We start from the raw sequence: 24,098 nt of genomic DNA, 5'->3' as shown, positions 1-24,098 counted from the left end.
CCTACTGAACAACCAGTCCCAGTAAATAATGGAAGAGACCAAAAGGAATCCAGTGAAAAACCAACTGAAGCAGACGTAGCAAAAGCCCTCAAGAAGACAGAAGCGGCTACGGGAGAATTCACTGCAAGGACACAAATGTTGATAGATCATTTATTCCTGTTCATAGCTAGAGTGAAGAAACTACATGAGAAACTGAAAAATAAACTTGTAGAGATTGTATTGACAAGAACACCAGTTCCAACACAGGGAACAAGTACCAGGCCCACGGTGCATCCTTACATTGGGCTGATGACAGACAGGTGGTGGTTAAAGGCACTTATAGAGGGCAGGAAAAGAATGCAAGAGGAGAGGAAGAGAATTGCAAAAACCTCCACCTATCACATCGATGCAGACGAAGAAACCTGGTCCAACGACCAGCATGCCCGAGAGACCCCAAGCAAGGAAAAGTCACACAGATGCGTTAAGAGATGTAGTTATAGCTAACTACAGAAAGACAATAAGAATCAAAAGAAGCCCACATGAAGATAACAATGAACTAAACGATTACCTGTACACATTTAGGAAACAACATTTGGTACCAACACATGAAAGAAGTCGGAAGAAGGAAATCAGAAGGAGAATGCTTCGTTTGTGCACTTCTACCGTACAGCATGGGGAAACCCAAAATCTTTGTGGCTGTAGAAATTGATGTCCCAACAGCACACTGTCTGTCACATGTAGCAGAGTCAGGGGAGGGATGACTCATTGATATGGGCGACTGAAACGGATTACCCCGATGAAGATGGCTACGTCCAGGACATTAAGACGAGAAATAGAGCTCATACCAAGAATCACGTGATCAGGTATGAGAAGCCTGAAGTTAAAGGAGCAGGAACAAGATGGGAAATAAACCCGAGATTGAACGTCCAAGGAAAGACTCCAGAAGAGGCTCAAATTTGGAAGAACAGAGGCCAAATGCAGATTTGGGGAACAGTGGTTTCCCCAAATGGATGGGAAGAAGGAGTGGTGATCTGCCGAGCATGGATGGTCCTTGGAGCCTGCCAAGAAGCAATAGAAAACTCACAGAGGTTGTGCAAACCTCTATGGCCAAAGCTGGTAAAGTTACTAACATGGGTCGAAGACAGAGGAGGACCCTTGCAGATAGTGCCACTGGAAAGTCCAAAATTATGCTTCAGGAACAATGGCACAAGGAAGATGGGGGAGAATCAAAACGGCGGATGAATCTTTGAAACTCCAGGAATGACTCACGGAACCGCAGTAGTCATGGATCATTACTGGGTGTGTGGATCCAAGGCATACATAAGACTACTGAAAAACTGGGGAGGCATATGCACAATAGTGAATGTCCATGTTCCTGCACTAGTGATCCTGAAAAGTGACCTGAATATTGACAGTTTCCCGAAAGCAGATGCTCACCTGAGGAAAAGGAGATCTGTGGAACTGGTATCCCGAATGAAGAGAGAAAATTACTTTTCTGCCAAATCAGAAGAAGCATTCCATGCAATCCACTATGAACACAGGCTTTTCAGCCTCACCTCATCAGTGTTCACAACAATCATCATGCCAAGATTCCAGGTTGGCGCAAACACTAAATGGTTGCAGATAACCAGATGGGAATTCTTACAGACCATCAACACCACCATGAAAGGATTCAACGTGATTAAAGAAGAACTAAGAGCAATCCGATTGATGACTCTCCGGAACAGATATGTAATTGACATGATCACAACGATGGATGGAGGTGTTTGCGCAAAAATCGGAGAATCATGTTGCACATTTATACCTTCGCATGATGAAGAAAATTGAACTTTAACAGAAGCCATAAGTATGCTGACAAACCTACAGAACCAGATGATCGATGAAACTGATGAAGTGGATGATGACAGCTGGTTTGGAACACTATTCTCATGGATTCGACAATGGATGGTAGACATATTCAAGTTTCTAGGAGCCCTGCTATTGATGATACTACTAGGATTTTGTGTTATCAAGATAATCATCACACAGTGCCAGAAAACTGCAAAGAAAGCCATAGGGATGAAGATCATGATCGATGTCAAACCAGGATGGAAGCCCAGAGGCCTGACTGATGAAGAAATAAGAGACTTTGTGAAGGCCAGCGAATTTGCACCAGAGCGAACAAAGTTTGTATATCCCAGAAAACGAAGAAACTATGAAGGAAAATGGATCTATTTCAGCCCAAATGGACAGTGCCAGCTTATGACCTGGAACAAAGACGAACATATAAAAACAGCAGGAAGTTTGAAAGGAGTGATAAAAATATGGACCCCAAAGACACATTCTTTCGCACCATCATGTACAACCCCAGAAGACGATGAACAAGATACAGAAGAACCAAGTAAGACAAATCCGAAGGAGGAAGCAGAAGTTGTCGATGAACCGACCAGAGGGGGGAGTGTAGAGGAGGTTCCAGATATGGCCTGCACTCAAGCCACCCATTTTGAGATACCAGGAACATACTCGCAGAGATATGTGACTTATGAGGAGCAGATAAACCAACAAAGAGCAGCGCTAGGGCTCTGCTCAGTGCCCATCAAGAGAGCAATACCTGTTGACATGCCTATAACCAGACAACCGTGGGCAGCACGGTACCCATTGAGACAACCGTACCAGCAGTTGACACGAAATGAAGACTACCTACAAACTGTCCCTGAAGAGACCCAAAGGGCCTTAATGGAAGGTGAATGGTGACGACACAGGGCCTTGACAGGTGTACTGATGAACGAAACAACAAGCAAAGAACATCATGTAAAGACGAAATATAGGGAATAAGGATGTAATGGACTTAAAAGAAGAAACGATGTTGCAACATACAGAACGTAACCATGAAAGAAGGATGAAAAATATGCAACTATCTAAACACCTGTAAATAGGCTTGGAATGCAGGAAACTAAGAGAACAGTACGGCTTGCCAAGCTTAGTAGAAGAATAGAGCGGCATAGCGCCAACTATATATCGACCTCAACGAAGCACATTATACAAGTGCGACTCCATTTTACAAAAGCAGAATTAAGCCCAGGCTGCTAGAGGTCAAACAGGCCAAGATTCATATTCCAGCTAAAGCTAGAAAGAATGACGGAATCGAAACTGAGCAAGAAGCAGCTCATGCCTGGGAATTCGAGGTCAACTCCAGGAAGGGAGGAGAGCGGCAACATCGAAGAACCGAAACTTAAGAGCCTAGCAGCCTGCCCCATGAAGGTCGAGATAAGGAGGCCCAGGCAGGTGGCAAGGCCGAAGGGGAATCAAATACACAAAAAGAAGGAAAATGAAGCAGATTCATGGTGAACTAACACGTGACCAGCCAAGCGCGAAGAGGTACCAACGTCTGATGTCACCCAGAACCTGAGGATGCCATAACTTTTCCTGATAAAAAGCTACAGTTTCGAGGCCATCCTCAGCCAACTAATTGACACATAGCCCTAAAGTACTGATTGATGGAAGGGAGGCAGGGTGAATCTTGGGGCTCGCCGCATCTGGGTGTCCATTCTGCATGCTGCTAACTAAAGTGGAGATTTATGACTAGGGGTGTAACCCACCCAATCACAATGGACCGAATAATCTAGGGTCCTATAGCTAGTAGAACTAATGAGACGTCGTACTTGTAGTGACGTCTATCACGCGTGATGTAGAGGGATGGGCGTAGACGCCCACCCTATAAGAGTTATCCAATCCTCACACTCTTTTACCATATACAGATATAGCACCTATACTTAAGTTACCTTTCCTGACCAATAGAATTGCATGACAAACTTTGAGTGTAACACGTCAACAATGACGAAAATTCGCTATAACTATTGCTGTCTGAACAAAGATTGTGGAAGTTGAAGCGAGACGGGCGATCGCATCACTGTTGATTTCCATTGTTTCCCCGTTTTTTGTACTTGTCATTAAACAGACTTCCCTTTGCCAAACCATTGAGTTGTCCTTATTGATTGGTGTTGGAGTAAGAGAATCCTGCACCCCATCCTCCTCAAGGTGCAGCTATCTCATCTTAAAGTACTTGAGGGTGAGCTCTGATCCCATGGGCCCGTCAGAGGTCGCTCCGCCCTCCTGTACACAATCTCACACAGGGAACGAGGGGGCCTACTTGTGCATGGTGGCATGTGCATGGGTAGGTGACCTGACTACCCACTCAACTTATCATAAACACCTGACCTCTTTAATAGTAGAATTTTCCACATGGAGGTTTAGGCAAATGGAGGGGGAGAGTGGGAAGGAAATGGAAACAGACAAGTGACTACCGTACTAGGCCTGATGACATTTCTGGTAGAGCTGGAGAAAAACAAAAGGTGAGGGAGAGGGGTGCAGAAAGGGAGGGGAGGAACAAAACAAGTGACTATCATACTAGGCCTGACGACATTTCAGATAGTGCTGGAGGGGGGGGTGGGGAGGAAAAAAACAGTAATGGGACGGTGGAGGAAACAGACGGGGTTGCTATCATATTAGGTCCAGGGACAATTCTGATAGACTAAGTGCATAGAAGAAAGTAAGGGGAGGAGATATGAAAAGGGAGAAGGGAAAGGAGGAGAGAAAAGAGAGTAAGCAGTCAAAAAGAGTGGAGAAGCAAGAGTGGAGAGAGAATACAATTGCAGAAGTCAGTAGTAACACATAATGTTGCAAGCCAGGATACAAGATGAAGATGCGAACAGCATGATTCAGGGCCACCATGAGTACAAGATGCAAAGGAAGTCCAGCATGAGAGTTGAGAAAGAGTGACACACCGTGAATGAATGAAGTCCATAAAAGTCAAATCCAGCATTGGCCACAAGACAGTGATGGTGAAGGAAGTCACCAGGTGGGCGGGGCTTGCTCAGTGGTGAAAAAGAGCAGCAGGCAGGAAGGTACCAGTCGGACCAACTCACATGTGACCGTTCTCAGCCACGTAGGCCCATCAATCAGGTCATTGGAAATGGTGACATGACAGTGGGGGCCATTTAACACTCACCTGTATTTTCTGATCCCCATCCAAAGGTATGCTTCATGTCACTGCATACCCACGTAGGTCACAAAGGACTGGGTACTCCAGCCGAATCCAGGGCATGTTATCTCACAGGCTGTCTAACAGTTTCCCTACTGGTGCGGGGTACTGCAAAAGAATCAAGGGTAAGGTTTTCTCATGTGCTTTTGTGCCTTTTGACTGAGTTGCCATTGGCATATTGGTGGTCCATGCCCCAGACTGCTCAGATGTGCCATCTGCTTCATGCATGTGGTGGCTGTTTCTCAAATATGTCCCCTGGTGGTGGCGTGGGTGTTGCTTGGTTTCTTGTGTATGGATGTGAACTCTCCTGAGATGTGAGGCTTGACACATGTGCCAATTGTGCCTGCTGTAGCTGGAGGAAAGTTGTTGCACTGATTGGTTCTGCCAGTCCAGCACTGTGCCCACCCTGTCCTGCACAGGATTAGTGGCCTCCACATACCATACCCAGCTACATATAAGTCCCATTGCAGTATTCCCATGGGTTGTGTGACACCACTGTACGATGAGGAGAGAATGCATCTGCTCCCTCCTCTATTTCTCCAGCATGGTCATAAGTACTTTGGTGTGCTTGTCAGGGGACTCCTTAATTAAGAGATGTATATCATTCTCCTTACTAAGCAGCTTATTCTGCTCCTTAAAACGTTGGAGAATGCTGCACCTGACGTGTGGCTGCCCTGACCTGACATGACATCTCATGTGAACTCATGCTGTCCCCTCCACCGACAAGGTAGTGTGGTCGGCATGCTGCTGTCATCCACTGGGGGTGATGTGTGCTGGGGGTGTACTCTGGTGGTGGTGTGGTAGATCAGGTGTCTTCTGGGTAACTGGAGTATAGCAGTTCCATTTGCTCCGGCGCTTGGTCCTCTTTCTCCTGGCTGAACAAGTGATGCGCTGCTGGTGTCTGCTGTTGCGCATCCTCCTCTACTTGCACAAATGTGATGTGGTGAGCTGTCTTTTGCCTTGAAAAACGTGGTTGCTAGTACGTGCCCCTCTTCAGTGCTCACTGACTCCTACTGTGTATCTCTCCTGGAATGGGCTTGAATTGTCTCTCCACCTGGGCTACTTTCAGTTTCCTGGGCAGAGTGTGTGTCAATGACAGTGGTGGTGGTGTATATGGGATCCTCCTTCTTGGCTGCTTTACCCCAAATGTCTCCCTTGCTTTGCTGCAGCCGCAGCCGCTGTGCCCGATGAATCCTGTGTGATTGTGCCTGCCAGGATGGATGTGGAAACAGAGTTACCATTAGATGGTGGGCATTTGTGTAGGACATGTATCCCTGCATCTCCCAAAACCTGTTGCTTCCCACAAATGTTATGAGTGGTGGAGCATGTAATGCATTGCCATGTGTGGTGCCATTTTGTGGCATGTGTCTGTACGGTCATGGGTTTGCAGGTGCTCCTCCTTGCCTTCGTTGTGCGTGTACATGTGCTGTAAATGTGCAGGGGTATGAATCTTTTGTATGTTTGCCTGATTGGGGCCGTGTGCAAGGTCAGTGTTAAGTGAGTCATTGGGCCTCATTCCGAGTTGGGCAGTAAGGGTTAACGGTCACCGGTAAGGAGACCGGTGCCGTTAAACCCTTACCGCCCAAATCCGAGGTCCCTTAGCGGGACCCGCAAAAGCTGTGTGGTCTGACCACACGTCCTTTGCGGGTCCCGCTTAAGGACCGGGGGTGCTAATAACGGGCCAGTAATGTACAGGCCGTAATTAGCGCCTTCCCCATTCCCATTGAGCCCTATGGGGGCTCAAATGGGAATGGGGAATGGTTGGTTGAATGGGGACTTAACGGGTCCGCAATGGTTGGAATGTCCCGTAAAGTCCCCATTTACCCAGACCGGACACGGACCCGGGTTTGGAGGCAGCCATGGCGCAAATAGCGCCATGGCTACCTCCAAGCTCGGAATGAGGCCCATTGTCGTGTGTCTGCCTAGGTGTGCCTGAATATAGTGGACAACTGCCTATGGTTGCAATGGGCTTGTCAAGTGCATGTTTTACACTCAACTGTATGATGCCCTCCCCCCTAAACCTACTACACAAAATATAGGGTCACCCCTTAGTGTTAATGTGGATTTGGGGCAATAAATAATAATTAACAGAAGAGTTGGGGATCTACATGTGGGACAACACAGTTAGTTTGCATTGTTCATTTAAATTAATCTAAATTTGTTCTGCGCTCAAAGAGTCAACAATAGGAAAACATCAAAGGGTGTCTACAGTTTGTCAACATTTATTAATAATACAGTGAATCATGACAAATACATATTTTTGTGAAAAAAATCAAATAGTGGTTGAAAAATAAATACACAGTAAACACTAGACCAATAGTGAGTGAAAAGAGAAGAATTTTTGAATTTGTAAAAAAAAATTGAGCATTAAGAATTTCTAACAGAGGGGACACATCAATTTGGGTCAAATACTCATTTATGTTCCTTAGTAGTAGACTTATTCCTACTATAAGGAAGAATCAGGATCCCTATTTGTGTTTTCCTGATTGATTGTTACATGATCAATGCATGACCATGTCTCGTAACCTGCTAAGCCTGTCACACCCTTTAGTTTAATGGTGGACAGTATTTTCTGTTCCCAGTCTGTCCAGATGATGGTGTATGCCCCCCCTTTGCCTTTTGGACCTTTGAAATCTGCTTGCACATGGCACTTGCCTAGGAAATGCCAGACCTTATGTAGGTCTCCCTTGCCTTGTTGCATGATGTACACCACATCGACAACCGCTACAATGGTGGCTCACATGTCTTTCTTCTTGAGGCCAGTGAATGGTTGGGCCTCTGATGCTAGGAACTGTGCCTCCACAGCTATCATCATCTCCAGAAGCATATCATGTTCTTTGTCGGTGTAGCCAGGGACACCTGCCATGATTTCTGGCAGTAGGTCTGTACACTCATTTCCTGCTATCCTGTCAGCCCCATCACTTGCCTGATATTGGCCTGATATTGGCCCGATGAAGGTGGAGTTGTTAGGGTGGGGGCTTTCGTTTTTTAGCACTATGCCTACGATGGGAACGGTCCGAAATCGCTTCGGCCAGTGTACACTTCGATGCTAGAAGTCGTTCCTCATCAGATAGATGCACATTAGAAAGAACTTGCGTGCTTCAAACTTGAAATAACCAATGAACGAATCAAAAGATTACTCAAGGACCTACATTCTTTTTCACATGATAAATGTTTACTGTACACTCAACAAGATGATAAGATTGGCAGTAATACCATTACATTCTCGAAAAGGAATAGGCAACTTAGATTTCATTAAACATCTTTTAGCTCAGGTGAAGAAAGTACTCCATCAGAGAATGGGGGAAGGACACTAAGAGTAATGTTAATAGCTATCAAGAAACAACATTACAACAAATGGGTCAAAGAAATAGAGAGATACAATCCCAGAGACACCAACATCCTTTTTTGGGAACAGGCGACTCAAGCAGAAACTGGGAACCAAAATAAATATGCTGCAAGAAATAATGCTAATCAAACTTTCTCTCATGTTCTATCCAAAGCCAAAGAAAACACTCTAAACAAGGGGTTAGGATTCGTATTGACTAAAAAAAATGATCAATTCTTATTTAGCTTTGAATTCCATTCTTTTTTTTATGTAAGATTCATCTTAAAGACTTTTTCAAACATGAGATCATGAGATAACCGGCCCAAGTTCCAACTTGACTGGTTTAAAAAGTCCCTCAACATTCTGCCCTCCTACTCATACATTTTATCATGCATCCTTGGTATTTGAGAAAAAGGTTCTTGAAGAAATAGAAGCTATGGAACAATCAGCAAGACCTTTTCATCCAAACCAGATAAGGTATGAGATAACATTTGTTGAGGTCTTTTGAGCACATTTCTAACACCATCCTCTGAAAGGTGGATAAAGGAGGTGGAATTGTAATTTTAGATAGGAAGGCATGTATGCAAGAATGTAATAGACTCGTATCTGATGAAAATAGTTATGTTAAACGTAGCTGGGATCTAACAGAATCTCTTACAAAGGAAATCACTGAAAAGGTTGTAAAAGCGTATGAGAACAAATGGTGAGCAAACAAGAGGCACAACATCTAATCACATGTAAGACCTGAGTCTCAGTGTTTTATATTCTACCTAAAGTACATAAAAATGCATTGAATCCTCCTGGTAGACCTATTGTATCGGATATACGTGATTATTTTGTTTATGGATATTTCGAATCCCAAAATTTCGAATTTGAAATTTTCATGAAGGAAAAACCACACACATTGCCACTGCCCACCCTTCCTCCACCTCCCTAACCCTTAATCCTACCATACTTACCACCAGCGCCCTACTTACCTGTTCTCTGCCACTGCTACGCTCACCCTGCTACATGAGTTCCGCCTCCCCATTGAGAGACTTAACTTCTGCTGCAGGGTCCTTTTCTTTTTCTTTTACACTCTTTGTCCCCTACTTTCCTTTCAATGAAAGCAGAGTACACTCCTGCAAACCCTGTAGTACCATATTGTCGATCAAGTAGAGCGGGGGTCCCCCCTGAAATCCCCAGTCTCCATGATCGACAATATGGATTTATGTTGTCCAATGCCGAATTCAGCATTTTTGGCCATATGATTTTTTGAAACAACTTTTTGTACGAATTCCATTGTGTCAGGGTTTTCCTCTATCCTGCAACCCATTTCTAGATATGAAGACTTCTATTTGAAACCATTAGTAAAGAAAATAGAGTCCTATATTCAGGATACGACACACGTCATTAATGAAATAGAGAGACTGTTTTTTGACCTGAGTATGAATTTACTTATTTGTCTAGATACCAAGGGCCTGATTCACAGAAGCGTTTTACAATGGCGCAAACCCATTGGAAAACACTCTGGGAATGAGGCGGCAGGTCTTTCTATACACGTATACCTCAAAGAGCAACACTTGAAGTCATTAAAGAAATGCTCCTACTGAGATCTAATGATCATCCATTCCCCAACTAATTCTTAATGTGGTGCTTTGAAATTGCCCTCACAAAAATTTCTTCAATATCAGGACCAATTTTATTTTCAAAAGGAAGAAAAAGCAATGGGAGCAGGCATGACACTCAGCTTAGTGAATCTTTACATAGATATATTTTCTGTATTTGGCAGGGGCAACAAGATGAAACACTGTCCTTTATTAATTGGTTAAACAATGAAAATCAATATTTAAAATGTACTAACATCATTAGTGATAAGCAAGATATGTTTTTAGATATCACTATTTATCATCATAATTACAGGTTAAACCATTCCATATGTTGACAGACAAGAATGCATTACTTCATTATAGTAGTCACCATGCTCAACATATAAAAAACTTACCGTTCATCAATTTTTGGGGATAAAAATAAATAGTAGTTTTCTAAATGAATACAACAAAGAAGCCAATATGCTGCGACAGAAATGACTAAATAGGGGCTATCCCTCACATCTGATACAAAAGCATGTAAAGGAGTTCTAAACAATAATCGAGATACACTCTTAGACCCTACTTCCAGACCTATATCTATCGAGAGACTGGTATTTGTTAATACTTTTACTGATTGGTCATATATAACAGAATCCATCATTGAGAAAAAATGGGGTAACACCTTTCATAAAACTTTCCCTACCAAAACGTATGGGCATTTGAGATCTTGTGATGACAAATGACATTCAACCTCCTAAGACTAAAACAATAACTCTGCCTGAAACATGAGGTTTTGACCCAGGGATTGCACACTTCCCATGGGGTTCATGTGTAGTATTTAAATATACTACTGTGATGAATGAGGTAGATATTGGTCTTTCTAAACCTTGGACCATAATGGATCTAATTAATTGTAACAGCAGTAATGTTATTTCTATGATAACATGTCCACGTGATTGTAGATGCATTGGAAAAATAAATCGAAAATGTTGGAACATAGGAGTTGCATAAAATACAAGATTGACACAGCATCACTGGTCAAGCATTATATGTCTAAACAACATAATTTCAACTAATTAAATGCAGCTCATACTAAAGAAGATCACAGGCAATGTCCAGGGTACCCTCAATCAGAAACATATTCAATTGAAACAGAAACTAATGTACCTAACTAAAATAGGACTCAATGAAAATATTGAATGGCATCCTATGGTGTGCTATTTAGGGTTAAGTGTCAAAATTGTCCATTATGGCTAAAGTTAGAACAAACATTCTTACATACTGAGATATATCTCAGTTAATCTTACTGACCTAATGAGCATAGTTTTTGTACAGATAGAGTAAAATCCTCTTCTGTTCATGCATGGGCAATTGCGCATCAAAAATTGTAGCTGCTTTCCCTTATCTAGATAAATATGGAAATAGACCAACAGGGTGGTGTTGTGTAATAACCCTATTTAGAGTCCAATGTGCTCTTAATATTTAGTACATCAATATATCTAATTAAATTCTTACCAATCCAAGATGGCTATGCTGATTTTAGGTCCGTTTTAGATGGTAACACACTTGTTTGTTAGCCAGATTATAACTACATGCTATATGAATTAAATGACCAAGTTAATAATTGCAGCTGTTGTTTCCCCATTAAGTTAATAAAGCTAGGATTTTTGTCTATGGAGTGTTTGTCAATGCCAAACGTGGTTTTAATATACAATACATCAATATAGTGCCATTAACTTTTTAACATTCCGAGATGGCACCCATATGGATTTTTCACCATATTGATGACGTTTATAAGCAACCTGCGCATATATATGTTACGAGGGCACCTATGCAGATTCCCACCATATTAAGGAAGTCTATATGCAACTTGAGAACTTATATATTACGAGCAGCAATTTTAGTTACAAGTAGAATGATTCATTAATCATGTCTTTTGAAAATTGTCTTTGACGTTCAAAACACTGTCGAATATGGATTAGCCTGAATTTAAATTCTCTTATGTAAATGGGTTATTCAATGATCTGACTACAATCTTAGCTAGCTCTTGGCTCTGGCCTAATGTGATAATTGGTTGTATGAACCTGCAGTCCCGCCGCCATCAGATAGATCTGTACACCATGCATATAAACAGTCTTGGATAACAAAATAACGAAGCTCGGTGGAAAATTGGGAACATCCCATGACATGAAAGGTGTAGTTGAATTAGTGCATTTTCCCCCTTCCCTGTTTTTGACCTTTAGAGAATGGGTTTTTACCCCCTATCTGAATTCATACACTAAAAGTAAGGTGAAAACGCACTCAGGGAATAACCTTGACAGGTTTTACAGGTATTTCCTATACCATCTTTAACACTCTGAGATATTAGGTTTTTATCATAATGTATAAACAACAGCATGCAGGTGAATCATTTCTGTGTTTTGGATTCATGTCATTTTTGTATATTGTCTAAAGATTGTGGCGAGAGTCGTCAGAGGCACAATGAGTTCCGACTAGGCGTTGGCATTTAAAACCCCATCCCTTTTGAATACACTGCCAAGTATTTTCAACATTTTGATTTCACATACTCTTCTGTCCCTTGCAGCCAAACAAATAAAGAACATAGCGGCAGTCTCAATGATTAGAGATATCTTGTCACGACTGGAAAAACCGTGAAGCGAATGAGGCAGGGCTGAGCCTATAAAAACAAAAAACTAAAAACAAAAATTAACCAACCAATAAATAAGAGACTTGGGACGTCGCAAACGAAAGTAAAGAACAAAGTTCATTAATAATAGCAGACTGCAATGACCTTGATCAGTTTTGTAAAAATGGTTAAATCAATTGAATTCAAATAAAAAAAATAAAAAAGATAAATAAAGAACATTAGTTGACCACTGTTACCTCCAAAAACACCATTGCTCATTTGACTCCTCCTCCTCTCCTTCCTCTGCTCCATTTATCCTAATGGTATTGCTAGAATTGATGGTACTTTTACAACATTCTCCCTCCTCGTGTATAGGCCACACTTAACAAATGTAATAAACAAAGAAACAAAATAAAAAGAGATATTACTAAGCTTAGAAGGTCTACATGTTGACATGAATCACAGCATCTATCATTGTGTTTCTATTGCAGGTCTAGAGGCACTGGTTAATCGCCAGGACTTGCTTCTCAGCCGTCACGACATCTGTTTGGCAGACATGGATGAGCGTGTCCAACTTCTTGAAACCACCAGCTACGATGGAAAGTTGGTATGGAAAATCTGTGACTACAGCAGGAGGAAGCAGGATGCTGCTTGTGGGAAGACAGCCTCGCTCTATAGCCAGCCCTTCTACACCGCAGTGGCGGGTTACAAGATGTGTGCCCGTGTCTACCTAAATGGCGATGGTATTGGAAAAGGAACGCACCTGTCAGCCTTCTTTGTGCTGATGAAAGGGGAGTTTGATTCTCTTTTGCCCTGGCCCTTCCAGCAGAAAGTGACACTTTCCCTTCTGGACCAGGGGCCTGGGAAGCAACACATCTCTAGCACTTTCAAGCCTGATCCCAAAAGTAGCAGCTTTTTGCGTCCCACTTGCAAGATGAACGTGGCTTCCGGCTGCCCGAACCTTGTCAAGCTGACTGTGGTGGAGAATGGCCAGTACATCAGAGAGGACACCATTTTTATCAAGGTTACAGTGGACACGACGGGGCTACCTGAGATCTAACTGAGCTTTAAATGTATATTTTATAGAGATTTTTCTAAACTGAGGATCATGTTGATGCCTGCCTCACTAGCTTACTAGCTCTACATTTAAAATGTATTGATCAAGTAAGGACATATTCCCTGATCAGAAGCGAGCACTATTCAATGTGACAGTGGTTCCTGCATTTCAAGACGGAAACTAAACCGAGAAATTAACACCCTTATGAAAGGCTTTTTGAAATTGAAGGAAGAAGTGGAACATATTGAAGAGTTATGGTTCTGAACAGCCATGGCCAGCTGCTTGCTGCTTTCCTTCTGTAGACAGTTCACCTACTCTGAGCGGCTTGTCCATAGTCAACGGATTGTTTATAAGAAGAGGGCCACTCCACAGGGATTGAGAAGGCCTGGACTGGAAGTTCAGACCTAATCATTAAACGTGTGTGTGGTCCTAGGCAAGGCACACCTCTAATACTCGGATCCTTCCAAGTATGACACTCACAAAAGAACAATCGATACTCTTGTTTGTCAGGAGTCACATATTTATATTGTTTGAACTGTTCCAAGGATGTATGACTTAATATTCAATTTGTAATGGTGGACTACGGTGCAGATCCGAGGAGCACGTCTCTCAGCTCATCTGGGCTCACCGCCCAATCTGGTGATCTCTCATCACACGCGGAGACCATCAGTTGCAGTTGACATCCACCCTGTCAAGAAGTCCAAGCTACACCAATACTTCCTGGAATCCGGTAAAATTATCCTCATATATGTGGTCTCCATACATATGGTCGCTGGGAAAAGGCTGTGGTGACTTTATATATGGTGACCATATATATGGGGTCAAGTGGAGCTGGGGTTGCGGGGGTGTCCCTGCAAACCACAGTAGTTTTTCGGCGACACTTTTTTCGGACGACATTTTTGTAGGGACACTATCACATGGAAACTACTTCCTGATATATATTCCGACACGTAAGCACATACAAATAGAATCAATCAGTATTCCTGATGATCTAATGAAGAGCATATGTACAGATCCGAATGCTCTGCGGAGGCTCATTCCTTGCTAATATTTGACATGATTTTCTATTGTTGACAAGCGTTTATCAGGTTTTCAGTTAAACATAATGTCAGGGTGTTTGAGATGGAAATAGGTACATTTATTGTTATCCATCACCTTTTCCAAAGTGCACTGAACACATTCCCATAGTTTGCGAACATCTCGATAGGATCCGTCTCCCCGATTTCAGAAAAGTCTCCTGAATTGCAATGCTGTCTCAAGGGTTCTGACTTTCATTGAATGCAACTGTGCTGAATATTCCTTACAGTAATTAAAAGGGCAGATATGTATCATGGAATGAATAGATGTTAAAAACAAGAGAAAACAAATTGATATTCTTCAGTTTGATTGGGACGGTCGCCCTACATCGACTAATTCTGAAAATGCGCTCTTGCCCATCACGGGCCTTCACTATATATCATAAACATAGAATATCTTGCTCTTGAGCAGGATCCTGTTATGGGCTTTATTAGAAAATCCTTTTTGTATGAAATTTAAACGATTAGAAACAAGCTAATTCTGGACCGCATAAACCTCCCTATTCTTTTATGTGAACCTCAGACTAAAGGTAACGGAAGGAATGTGCAGGGGGTTACTTGTTCTACCTGCTTACGCTCTGAGGTGTAGAGAAAAACAAAGCAGAGAAATGCAGGGGATGACTGTAGAAAGAAAGCGCGGATCACGGCCCATTTAAGAATAAAGTTCCCAGAGAGAACCCCATGAGGCACTCAAGAGACAATTAGCTGACAGTTCATTTTGAAGAGCTGGAGGAGGACACCCTTATGGCAGTCATGCTCCCTCATGACGGGGAGTTGGAAGAGCTGTTTATGATTATGATGAAGATACCCATGATTGAGAACCACGTTTACAGCTAAGTACGAACTTTACCATCTCCATCATGAGACAGTCATTATGAATCATAAATGTAGACTAGAAAAGCAAGCTCCCCCTACAAGGAGGTAGACATGACAGACGAACGCACGAATACCGTAATGATCCTACCAGTTAATGCATTGCAAAGCAGAAGAATGATCTTTTTGTGAGTTGGTCCATCTTACTCGACTGCTTGGTTCGGTCGACGGTCTTTTCTGCCGTTATCCTACATTTTCTGTCTCAGTTCTTGGAGGGTTTCTGCCTTTTTTTCCACCTCTGCCTTCAACATGCCAGCCCGTAGTGCTAGGTTTCCAAAATACAGTGGCCAGTTGGCAAAACAGGATGAGCATGGCATGTGCATAAACTGATTGTCTCAAGGCGATACTGAGAAGTACCACATCTGACAGAACATGCCTTGTAGAAGGTCAAGTGAAAGGGAGGCAAAGAGGCCCCAAGGGAGGATTGCCATTTTGGGGTGTCTCAGGGAAGAGCCAACTGGATCTACAATACCTTGCAACCGCCTTGTATGTGAGGAGGCCCATGTTCTTGTGACTGGAACGCAAGGCCACATTCACATAGGTCCTTCAGGTACCACTGTGCTCCTGTAGGGCCCTCCATGCCACACACGTTGAAGGGTTCATCAATGACACATTTCCCACTATTGAGGCTCTCCATGGCATTGTTTGTTTTAATGTTGGGACACTTAATATTTAACCCCTGTGGGTCTCCTCACCTTAAAACCTCTGTTTAGAGATAGATTGTCTCTTGCTTTGTTCACTATCAGAAAACAGGTAGGACCTTGTCTACTAAGCATTGGGATCACTCCACGAAGCAGAAAGCAGTGACTGAAGTTTTTTTGAGGAATGCACCCTCTCCACATTTTGCATAACCGCGACCTTGAGGCCCTGATGCACACACTCCACATTTTGCATAACCGTGACCTTGAGGCCCTTTCATTTCTTTACAGGGGATTATTGTCTAGACTCAGACTCTAGAGTAGGCTCACTACTTAAGAAAGTATCTCTGCATAGCCTGTTTGCATAACTGGCAACTGACTTGTCCCTTACATGTATTTGTCTGTAATATATCAAGCAATAGGATGCTTATGGTGTCAGTGTGTTGTGCCTACGTTTATTGTTCAGGATAAAAAGTCCCACGATGCAGAAGGTAAAGCTACTGACCTGTAATCCTACTTCTCCACCATGGGTGTCACCATTATAATCATAAACAGCCCACCCTCCTGCCCTTCATAGCAGACCATCACTGTCAGTCACATTATGGGTAACCTTCACCTTGACTTCCGAATGAAATGTTGGGTAATGATATTTCTGCTGGAATCCGTACAGATTTACGGAATAAAACGAAGGTGAGGAAATGCATGGGGAAAGAAAACAAATGGAAACAATGTCAATCAAAGGGAGCAGGGGCTATGTGGGTGTCCCCCGCTACCCTAGATTGACATTCCTGGACTTTGGAGGGTGCGCGGGTGTCCCCCGCTTCCCTGAAAAGCAAAGTAGGGGATAAATAAAGTTATGGGGGAAAAAAAGAAGAAGAAAAAGGAAAGGACCCTGTAGCACTGGTTCCCTTCCAGGTGCCTGAAGGGAACCGGCGTCGCAGCGGGATTGCGGAGGCAGCGCCACACTTTGCTTGGTGCCGCCAGGAGGTAAGTAAGGGGGAGGGGGTGGAGCAGGTGATCGGAAATGTCACTGGGTGACAAAATCGAAAGTTATTCCCGAAAAAATAACGTTCGTTTTGTTCTGCCTCGGACATTTCGCATTAAAACATTTCTCGGTAATCCATTTGTACTCACTATCAGACGCTGTGAGGGCTTGTTCTTAAGGGAGAAAATCTTGCAAATCTTTGCCTTCTTTTTTACATTTCAGGGCTAAGGGACAAAACAAGTCTGTTGCCTGAACATGCCTTCACCTATGTTTCTTTTAATCTGAAGTTAAAGCAAGGGAAGAGAATAGTGGGAACAGACATTCCGGTCTAGTGGGGAAAGTCCCCGTTGTTCACACTGTGTCCCCTTGTCCCAACAAGCTTCTGCAAAACAGTCAAATGTCTCGGTTTTAGGAACAGCTTTGAAGCTAGATCATGATTAAGGAACTTCTCTGATTAGAGAGTGAGCGCCGGTCCCGTGCAGGTGACGGTGCCGCTGCAGAGAAAGTCTGGCGTGAGGGAGAGACGGCGTGATCTAGGCAGCTTGTACTGTTCTGAACAAGACAGAGCGCCCAGAGACTGCAAACAATAGGGGGAGGGGTAAAGAAAAGCAGCATAGATGGGCTAGAACAGATCAGAGGACATTGTATGATAGTGAGAGGCAGAAATAGAAGTTATTGAGATCAAAGGATGAATAGAAGGGATAGAAGTGATGCATGTCCTGCTGGTACGCCCGTAGTCTTCCCTTCAGGGTTAATCTTCATTAGTACGGTCCAGTACTCAGCAGTAAAAGATCCCAAGTATCCCTCAAATGGTTGAAGCTATTCAGAATACCCCTAAAATACTTGCAGCGGTCCTGAAAGTTGATAGAAAGAATCTAAAGATACCCCTAGACTCAGAATCGAAAGGTACCCCCAGACTCAGAATCGAAAGGTACCCCCAGACCCGCTGAAATGAAGAATCCTCTGATAGACCCATCATGCTGTGGCCTAGGCCTTATGATTTATTACATTTTAGGGCTGCACATTGGATGCCCTTTATGGACGATTGACTTTTTAATATTATCCTGGTTTTTATCATCTGGTCACCCTAAAAGAGAAGTCTAATTGGTAACTATTGTCTTATTATTCATTACATTTCAAATAAAACATGTTTTGTAACGGGCGTGCCCTGGGAGCGCAGCAAGGTATTCTATGTTATTGGTTATGAGGAATGCACTCACCAGGGTGAACTGGGCTTACAGGTAAGGGGTCTTAACCTTTCTGTTCATGTAACACATGAAGCAGTCCCTTACTTTCTGGAGCCGGATAATTGTATCCACTTTAGGGAGAGCTGAGAAACGTATTCACTTGGAAACTTTTGGATGTTTCCAGGCCTGAAAAATAGGCATTTTCCAACTCCCTATTGAATCACTTTAATAACAATGGCCCTCATTACGACCCTGGCGGATTTTTTCCGCCATCGGCGGACTTTTCCGCCATGGCGCAAAGTCCCTTTACGCCATGGCGGATGGCGGACTTACCGCCCCATTCCGAGGTCGGCGTGGCGGTAAGTCCCCATTGACCCATTTACCCTTCCCCATTCCCATTTCGGCCCCATAGGGCTCAATGGGAGTGGGGAAGGTGTTAATTACGCCACCGTACACTACGGTGGCGTAATTAACACCGAGGTCCCATAGCGCCATGGATTTTTACGCCCGCAAAAAGCGGGCGGAAAAGTGACCATGGCGCTCTGGGAACTCGTAGTTGGCGGTAAGGGGTCGGCGCAGCTAACGCTGGCGTAAACCCCTTACCGCCAGGGTCGTAATGAGGGCCAATGCATTTTAGGACGTGTAAAAGATGGTCTATTACTCGTCTCCAAGACTGCCCTTTTCAGATGTATGCATGGCTGCTTTTTAATTTTCATGAATAATTGTTGCAACATATTTAATCAGAAACACTGTTTCTTGAAATGCGTTGAATGCAATTCTTTCTCCCTTTTTCAAAGGCACGATTTCAAAGAAAGCCATACATTTCCGGCCTGTGCAGAGAAGAGTGATTGCTCACTGCAGAAGCCACCGTAGGCTGCCTAGAGACCCGTCTGTTTCTGAACCAGAATGGAAACTGAGAATGTCTCTTTTTGCTTTTAATACCAGAAACTCCTGCATCTGCTATCACAGGGGTTTCAGTGTGGTCTCTTGCTTCAAAACCTTCCCGTGGCAGATGCTGGCATGTCAATTGCATGCAAATGCTTTCTCAGCAGCCCTAGTGCCTTGAACTGGGTGGTGGGTGTTATGTCGAATGAGTCACTGCGGTGATCAGTGAAGGGGAACATTCGAGCCGCTGCAATCACACCTTCATTGCTGATTTACACTTTGCAAGCCTGTGCTAGCCCTTCTGATCGTAAGGCCCCTCCCCTATTCTGCACTGGTACAAATGCTGAAAGGGTACAGTTTGCTCTGAAATGTATCGAAACGATTTCTGAATTAGAAATCCTCATTCCATCTTGCTCAGCACTTTCCAATACTCCCTCTTGCACTTTCCCCCCTACCTCTCCCCTGCACTTGCACATTCTCAATGTCACTGGGCCTAGTATCATCGTCGTTTGTCCTCCCATGCCTGGTCGCGCTCTAAAACACTTGTGTATGAGCGCGATACAAATAAAATATCACATCATATCATATCATCCTTTACTACGCTCTTCCTTCGCTAAAACTGCTGGTTCACCCAGAACTACTTTCATTAATTCATCTTTTATAGCTGAATGAATACCAGAGACCAGTCTCCAAGCGCAGGACCGGGATTCATACCTTATGTTGCTCTGCGCTGTCTTGCTTCCAAGACACACGTGTTGCCGCTGGGGCGGTACGATGTAATTTCATCGCCGGATGTTTTTTCGCTGGTTTTTTTACTGCAGATTTTTTTTTCGGAAAAAATCATCTCATTTTTTGGGGGGGGGTTAAAAAAATTATATAAATTGGCTGTGGGTGTATGGGGATATAAAAAAAATTAAAGGGGATGGGAGGTTTGGGGTGTAACCCCCAAATATAAAAAAAGAAAAAATTTGATGAGTTTTTTTGAAAAAAAAATCAGCTGTAAAAAACCATGCGAAAAAACCTCCCGCAATGAAATGACATGGAACCGCTGGGGCTACCCTCCTGGCCCTGCTAATACTAGTATGGTCTGTTGGCCTTTCCATCCTAGCATGACTGTCAATGGTTCCCTCCCATTCAGTTTCATGCACAGTCGCATAGTCAAAGAGCGTGCACTCACTTGCCACCCGTATATTGGACACCGGTAAGTAGGGTCTGAATCTCACAGGTGTGATCATGGTGGGTTTGTTCTATTGGTGGCATGTGTAGTCGGCTCCCACTGTTGTTGTTTTTGTAAAGCTCTTGCTTCCCCTGATTTTACAGAGAAGATGCCACTGGTGGACGCTGTTGCGGTGGGCAGTGGGTGGAGATGGCACGAGTGGGCAGTGTGAGCAACTTGCTTCCACTAATAGTAAGTGTGAGCTGATTCCACTTGTGGGCAGTGTGAGAAGATATCACTGGCAGGCAGTGTGAGGCACTCTCATCTGCGGGCTCTGTGGCATGTGTGAAAAGCTCCCACTCATGCCAAGAGTGGCACTGGAGGACACTGGCAGGATCAGTGTCAGCGTCTTTCACTGACGTGCCGTGTGAGAAGCTGGTGCTGGTTGGCAATGGTGGGAGCTGGCATTAATAGAAACTGTGAAAAGCTTGGACTCTTGTGGAGCATTTAAATCTCCAGTGCTCTCAGTCGTTCACCTCTCGCAAGTTTGTTTATTTATTTATAATGCCCGCCACACTCAAAGGTATCTAGGCGCAGTTTCTTAGTTACACTTAGTCACACAGGTAGAAATCATTCACATATATACAAAATAGGGATACAGGAAAATATGTGCATTCTGACCGGCATCCAGAGGAGATTAAGTGCCCGATGCATAGAACTTTTAGTGCGGTCTGGTGCAAAGGGAGTTTGCACTGCCAACAAACACCCAAATTCACAGAGCAGTGTAAAGTGTATTTTTGCAGTGCAAAGTGACTTTGCACCACTTTAGCACCAGTGCAAAGTCACTTGGCACTTCAAAAATACACTTTGCACCACTCTGTGAAGCTGGGTGTTTGTTGGTAGTGCAAAGCCACTTTGCACCGCACTAAAAGTTCCATGAATCGGGCCCGAAGTTTGCAATGTGAGCCAAACACGAACGTTTTCTCACAGGCCGAGTTGGTCATTTTTGTTGAGGCAAAGCCGGGCAGTTCAAAATCTTCTTAGTAATGTGTGGGGCATAACGGATTTGCAATACAGAAAAGAAAAGCTTGGTGGTATGACAGCCAACCAGAAAGTTAATGGAGTTTAGGAACACTCACAGGATCTTATTAAATATATTATAATAATATACAGACCTTCATTCTGGATTGCAACCACTTCTAGGCACTGTAATTATATGTACCCAACCTGTTCACATCAGAATGATGAAGGGCTGAGTCGGCTCTGCCAGTATAGGAACTTGTGAACTGATTCCCTAAAGCAAGCGCTTACATCAAAGCATTAACCTTCTGGCACTATTAACCAAACGAGGTGCCAGTGACACGCTATTACCATTATGTGGGAACTCCTCAACCTCATTAATGACGCCCTTCTTCCAAAAGGATTTGTGGGTAGGTTTAAATCCCCGAAATATGACTGTCAACATGGTTATAACCACTGTAATGACTGTTGATCGAGTTAAACTTCAATAACCTATTTTGGACAGGTTTTACTGACAGCCTCATACAAATATCTTTACAAGCAGCTGTTACCTCAACATATGTGATGGAAGGCGAACTATCTCAGCCAAAATGCTTCTCTATTATAGAGTCTTTATGCGGCAGTAATTTGCTAACAATAAAGAGCAACTCATTTAATTATATGCAAGACTCCTGGTTTTATGGTATTTATTCTTGCACCATTTCCATCTGTGTTCATATTTATTTTTTGGTAATTTAACCTGTATTTATCCACGTTTATATATTTTTTTGCCATGTAAAATAATATGTGCTAAGTAGTATTTCCCATGTTTATCTATTACAGGGCCTGGGCTAGCAGCCGTGTAGTTATGGCTAAGTTGCTCAACTCATAGGAAGAGCACTTTTTGGGCGGCTTATAACTTTGATCCCCCTGGACGAATCCTTACCAAACTTTGCAAAATAAGTATATGGCCCCCTCTGAATTCTTCTGACTCCTTTGGTGAGGTTTCATCAGGGTGGGGACGGGGGGGCAAAGTTGTAGGGGTGGCCCCATATAGTTTTTTTTTTCCGTAGACGCTATGGAAAATGTGCTCACGTCTACAGCCCAAACCGCTGGACGGATTTTCAGCTAATTTGCGGCAGGAGAGGTGGCTTGGTCTGAAAGCGTGTTTTTGTAAATTTGGTGTAAATCCGTCCAGTAGTTTGTTTTAAAATGGCCCCAAAGTAGGTACAACAAAATTTGTAATATCTGGGTTTAGTCTGCTCCATGGACAGGCCTCTGATTGGTTCAGGGGCCACGTGAGGTTCGCGGACATCAGGCGCACCCACTGATTGGATGGTGAAAAACTTGAAATGCATCAGATTTTTGGAAACGTCCTCCATGTTGGATTCCCCGGTGTCCGCAAACATTGCAGTAAAAAGCTATAAATAAACGCAACATTGCACTTGTCAAACTCATCAAACATTCTCTGGGGAAGTGGGGGGTGATGAGGATGCGATGACATATGGCCGCAAAAGGGAAAAAACAGGTTTTTTTTATCCCCGAAGTCCGCGAACAGTCCAAATATTCGGGTACAGTCCTGTGATGTTCGCAAACACTTCAGATGTTCGGGGGCATCTATGCCTATTTCTGCATTACTGGGTTTGTGAAAAGCAGTTTTTGGATGGCTTATAACTTTGGTGCCACTCAATGAAACTGCATAGAAGTTTGGAATTATATTCTAGACTTGATTTTGAATGGTTTTGGAAAGTGTACAGCTGTTTTGTCAAGAGGGAACAAAATTAGGGGGGGTCCCAAAATATTGTAAAGGCTTATAAATGTGGTGCCAGTTGACATATCTGCACAAAGGTTGGAATAACGATTTTAGATCTAGATATAAATGTTTTTGCAAAGTTTGGTGGGATTCTGTTAAGAGGGGGTAAAATTAGAGTGGGGTCCCTAAATATTGTAAATGCTTATGAATGTGGTGCCATTTGACGAATCCACACAAAAGTTTGCAAAAAGACTTTAGATCTAGATATACATGTATTTGTAAAGGCTGGTTGGATTTTGTCAAGAGGGGGCTAAATTAGAGGGGGGTCTCAACATTTTTAGATGGCTTATAACTTGGTTGCTGTTTGACGAATATGGACAAAATGTTTTCAGAAAGATTATAGACCAAACCTTGAATGTTTGTGCAGAGTATGAATGGATTTTGGCAAGTGGGGGCTAAGTTATATGACTATTGTATGTACATACATTTTGACACTTTTGAACAATTAAACATGGGCAGATTTCGAGCAAACTTGTGAAAGGAGCATTGGCAAGGACCTTAAAGCATGGTTTTGCAAATGTGCCCGTGTTTTATTTTTTGACAAGTGTCATAATGTAGATACATAAAATAGTGACATACCTTTGGTGACCAATGTATAGCCTGTGGCCATGGGCAGTGGCCAGATTGTCTGTGTCATGTCATAAGGTCATGACCTGGACAATCTGGCTACTGGCCATGACCACGAGGGACGCCAAATGGGGTTATAGTGGTCATGTCCACCTGGCACTGGCAGTGTGGTAAAGTTGTTCAAAAGTGGAATAGGTTTGAAAGGGAAAACAAAATGTGCTCGTGGTATTATAGTCATAGGGTTCTCACTTCACCTTCTACAGACTGCCCTGGAAAGGGAAGAGGGGCTCTGTACGGAGCCCTGCTGTCCCTTTCCATGGTGGCCCTCTTGGAAACGA

General features: G+C 43.3%; 1 protein-coding gene across 1 annotated transcript in view; it reads left to right on the top strand.

Annotated features, from left to right (window-relative positions):
* The window catches only part of LOC138566911 (TNF receptor-associated factor 3-like), a 515,375-nt gene extending 497,060 nt beyond the window's left edge, over positions 1–18,315 (top strand). Inside the window, exon 11 of the mRNA XM_069644644.1 lies at positions 13,016–18,315. Within this exon, the coding sequence (XP_069500745.1) occupies positions 13,016–13,584 (569 nt within the window). The 3' untranslated portion in view covers positions 13,585–18,315. The remainder of the gene's footprint in view (positions 1–13,015) is intronic.
* Positions 18,316–24,098: the final 5,783 nt, after the last annotated feature.

This window comes from Ambystoma mexicanum, chromosome 2p, assembly GCF_040938575.1.
Source record: "Ambystoma mexicanum isolate Mex_15411 chromosome 2p, UKY_AmexF1_1, whole genome shotgun sequence".
NCBI lineage: Eukaryota > Metazoa > Chordata > Amphibia > Caudata > Ambystomatidae > Ambystoma > Ambystoma mexicanum.
The sequence above is the reverse complement of the archived record's forward strand: the minus strand, read 5'-3'. Positions and strand labels throughout refer to the sequence as shown.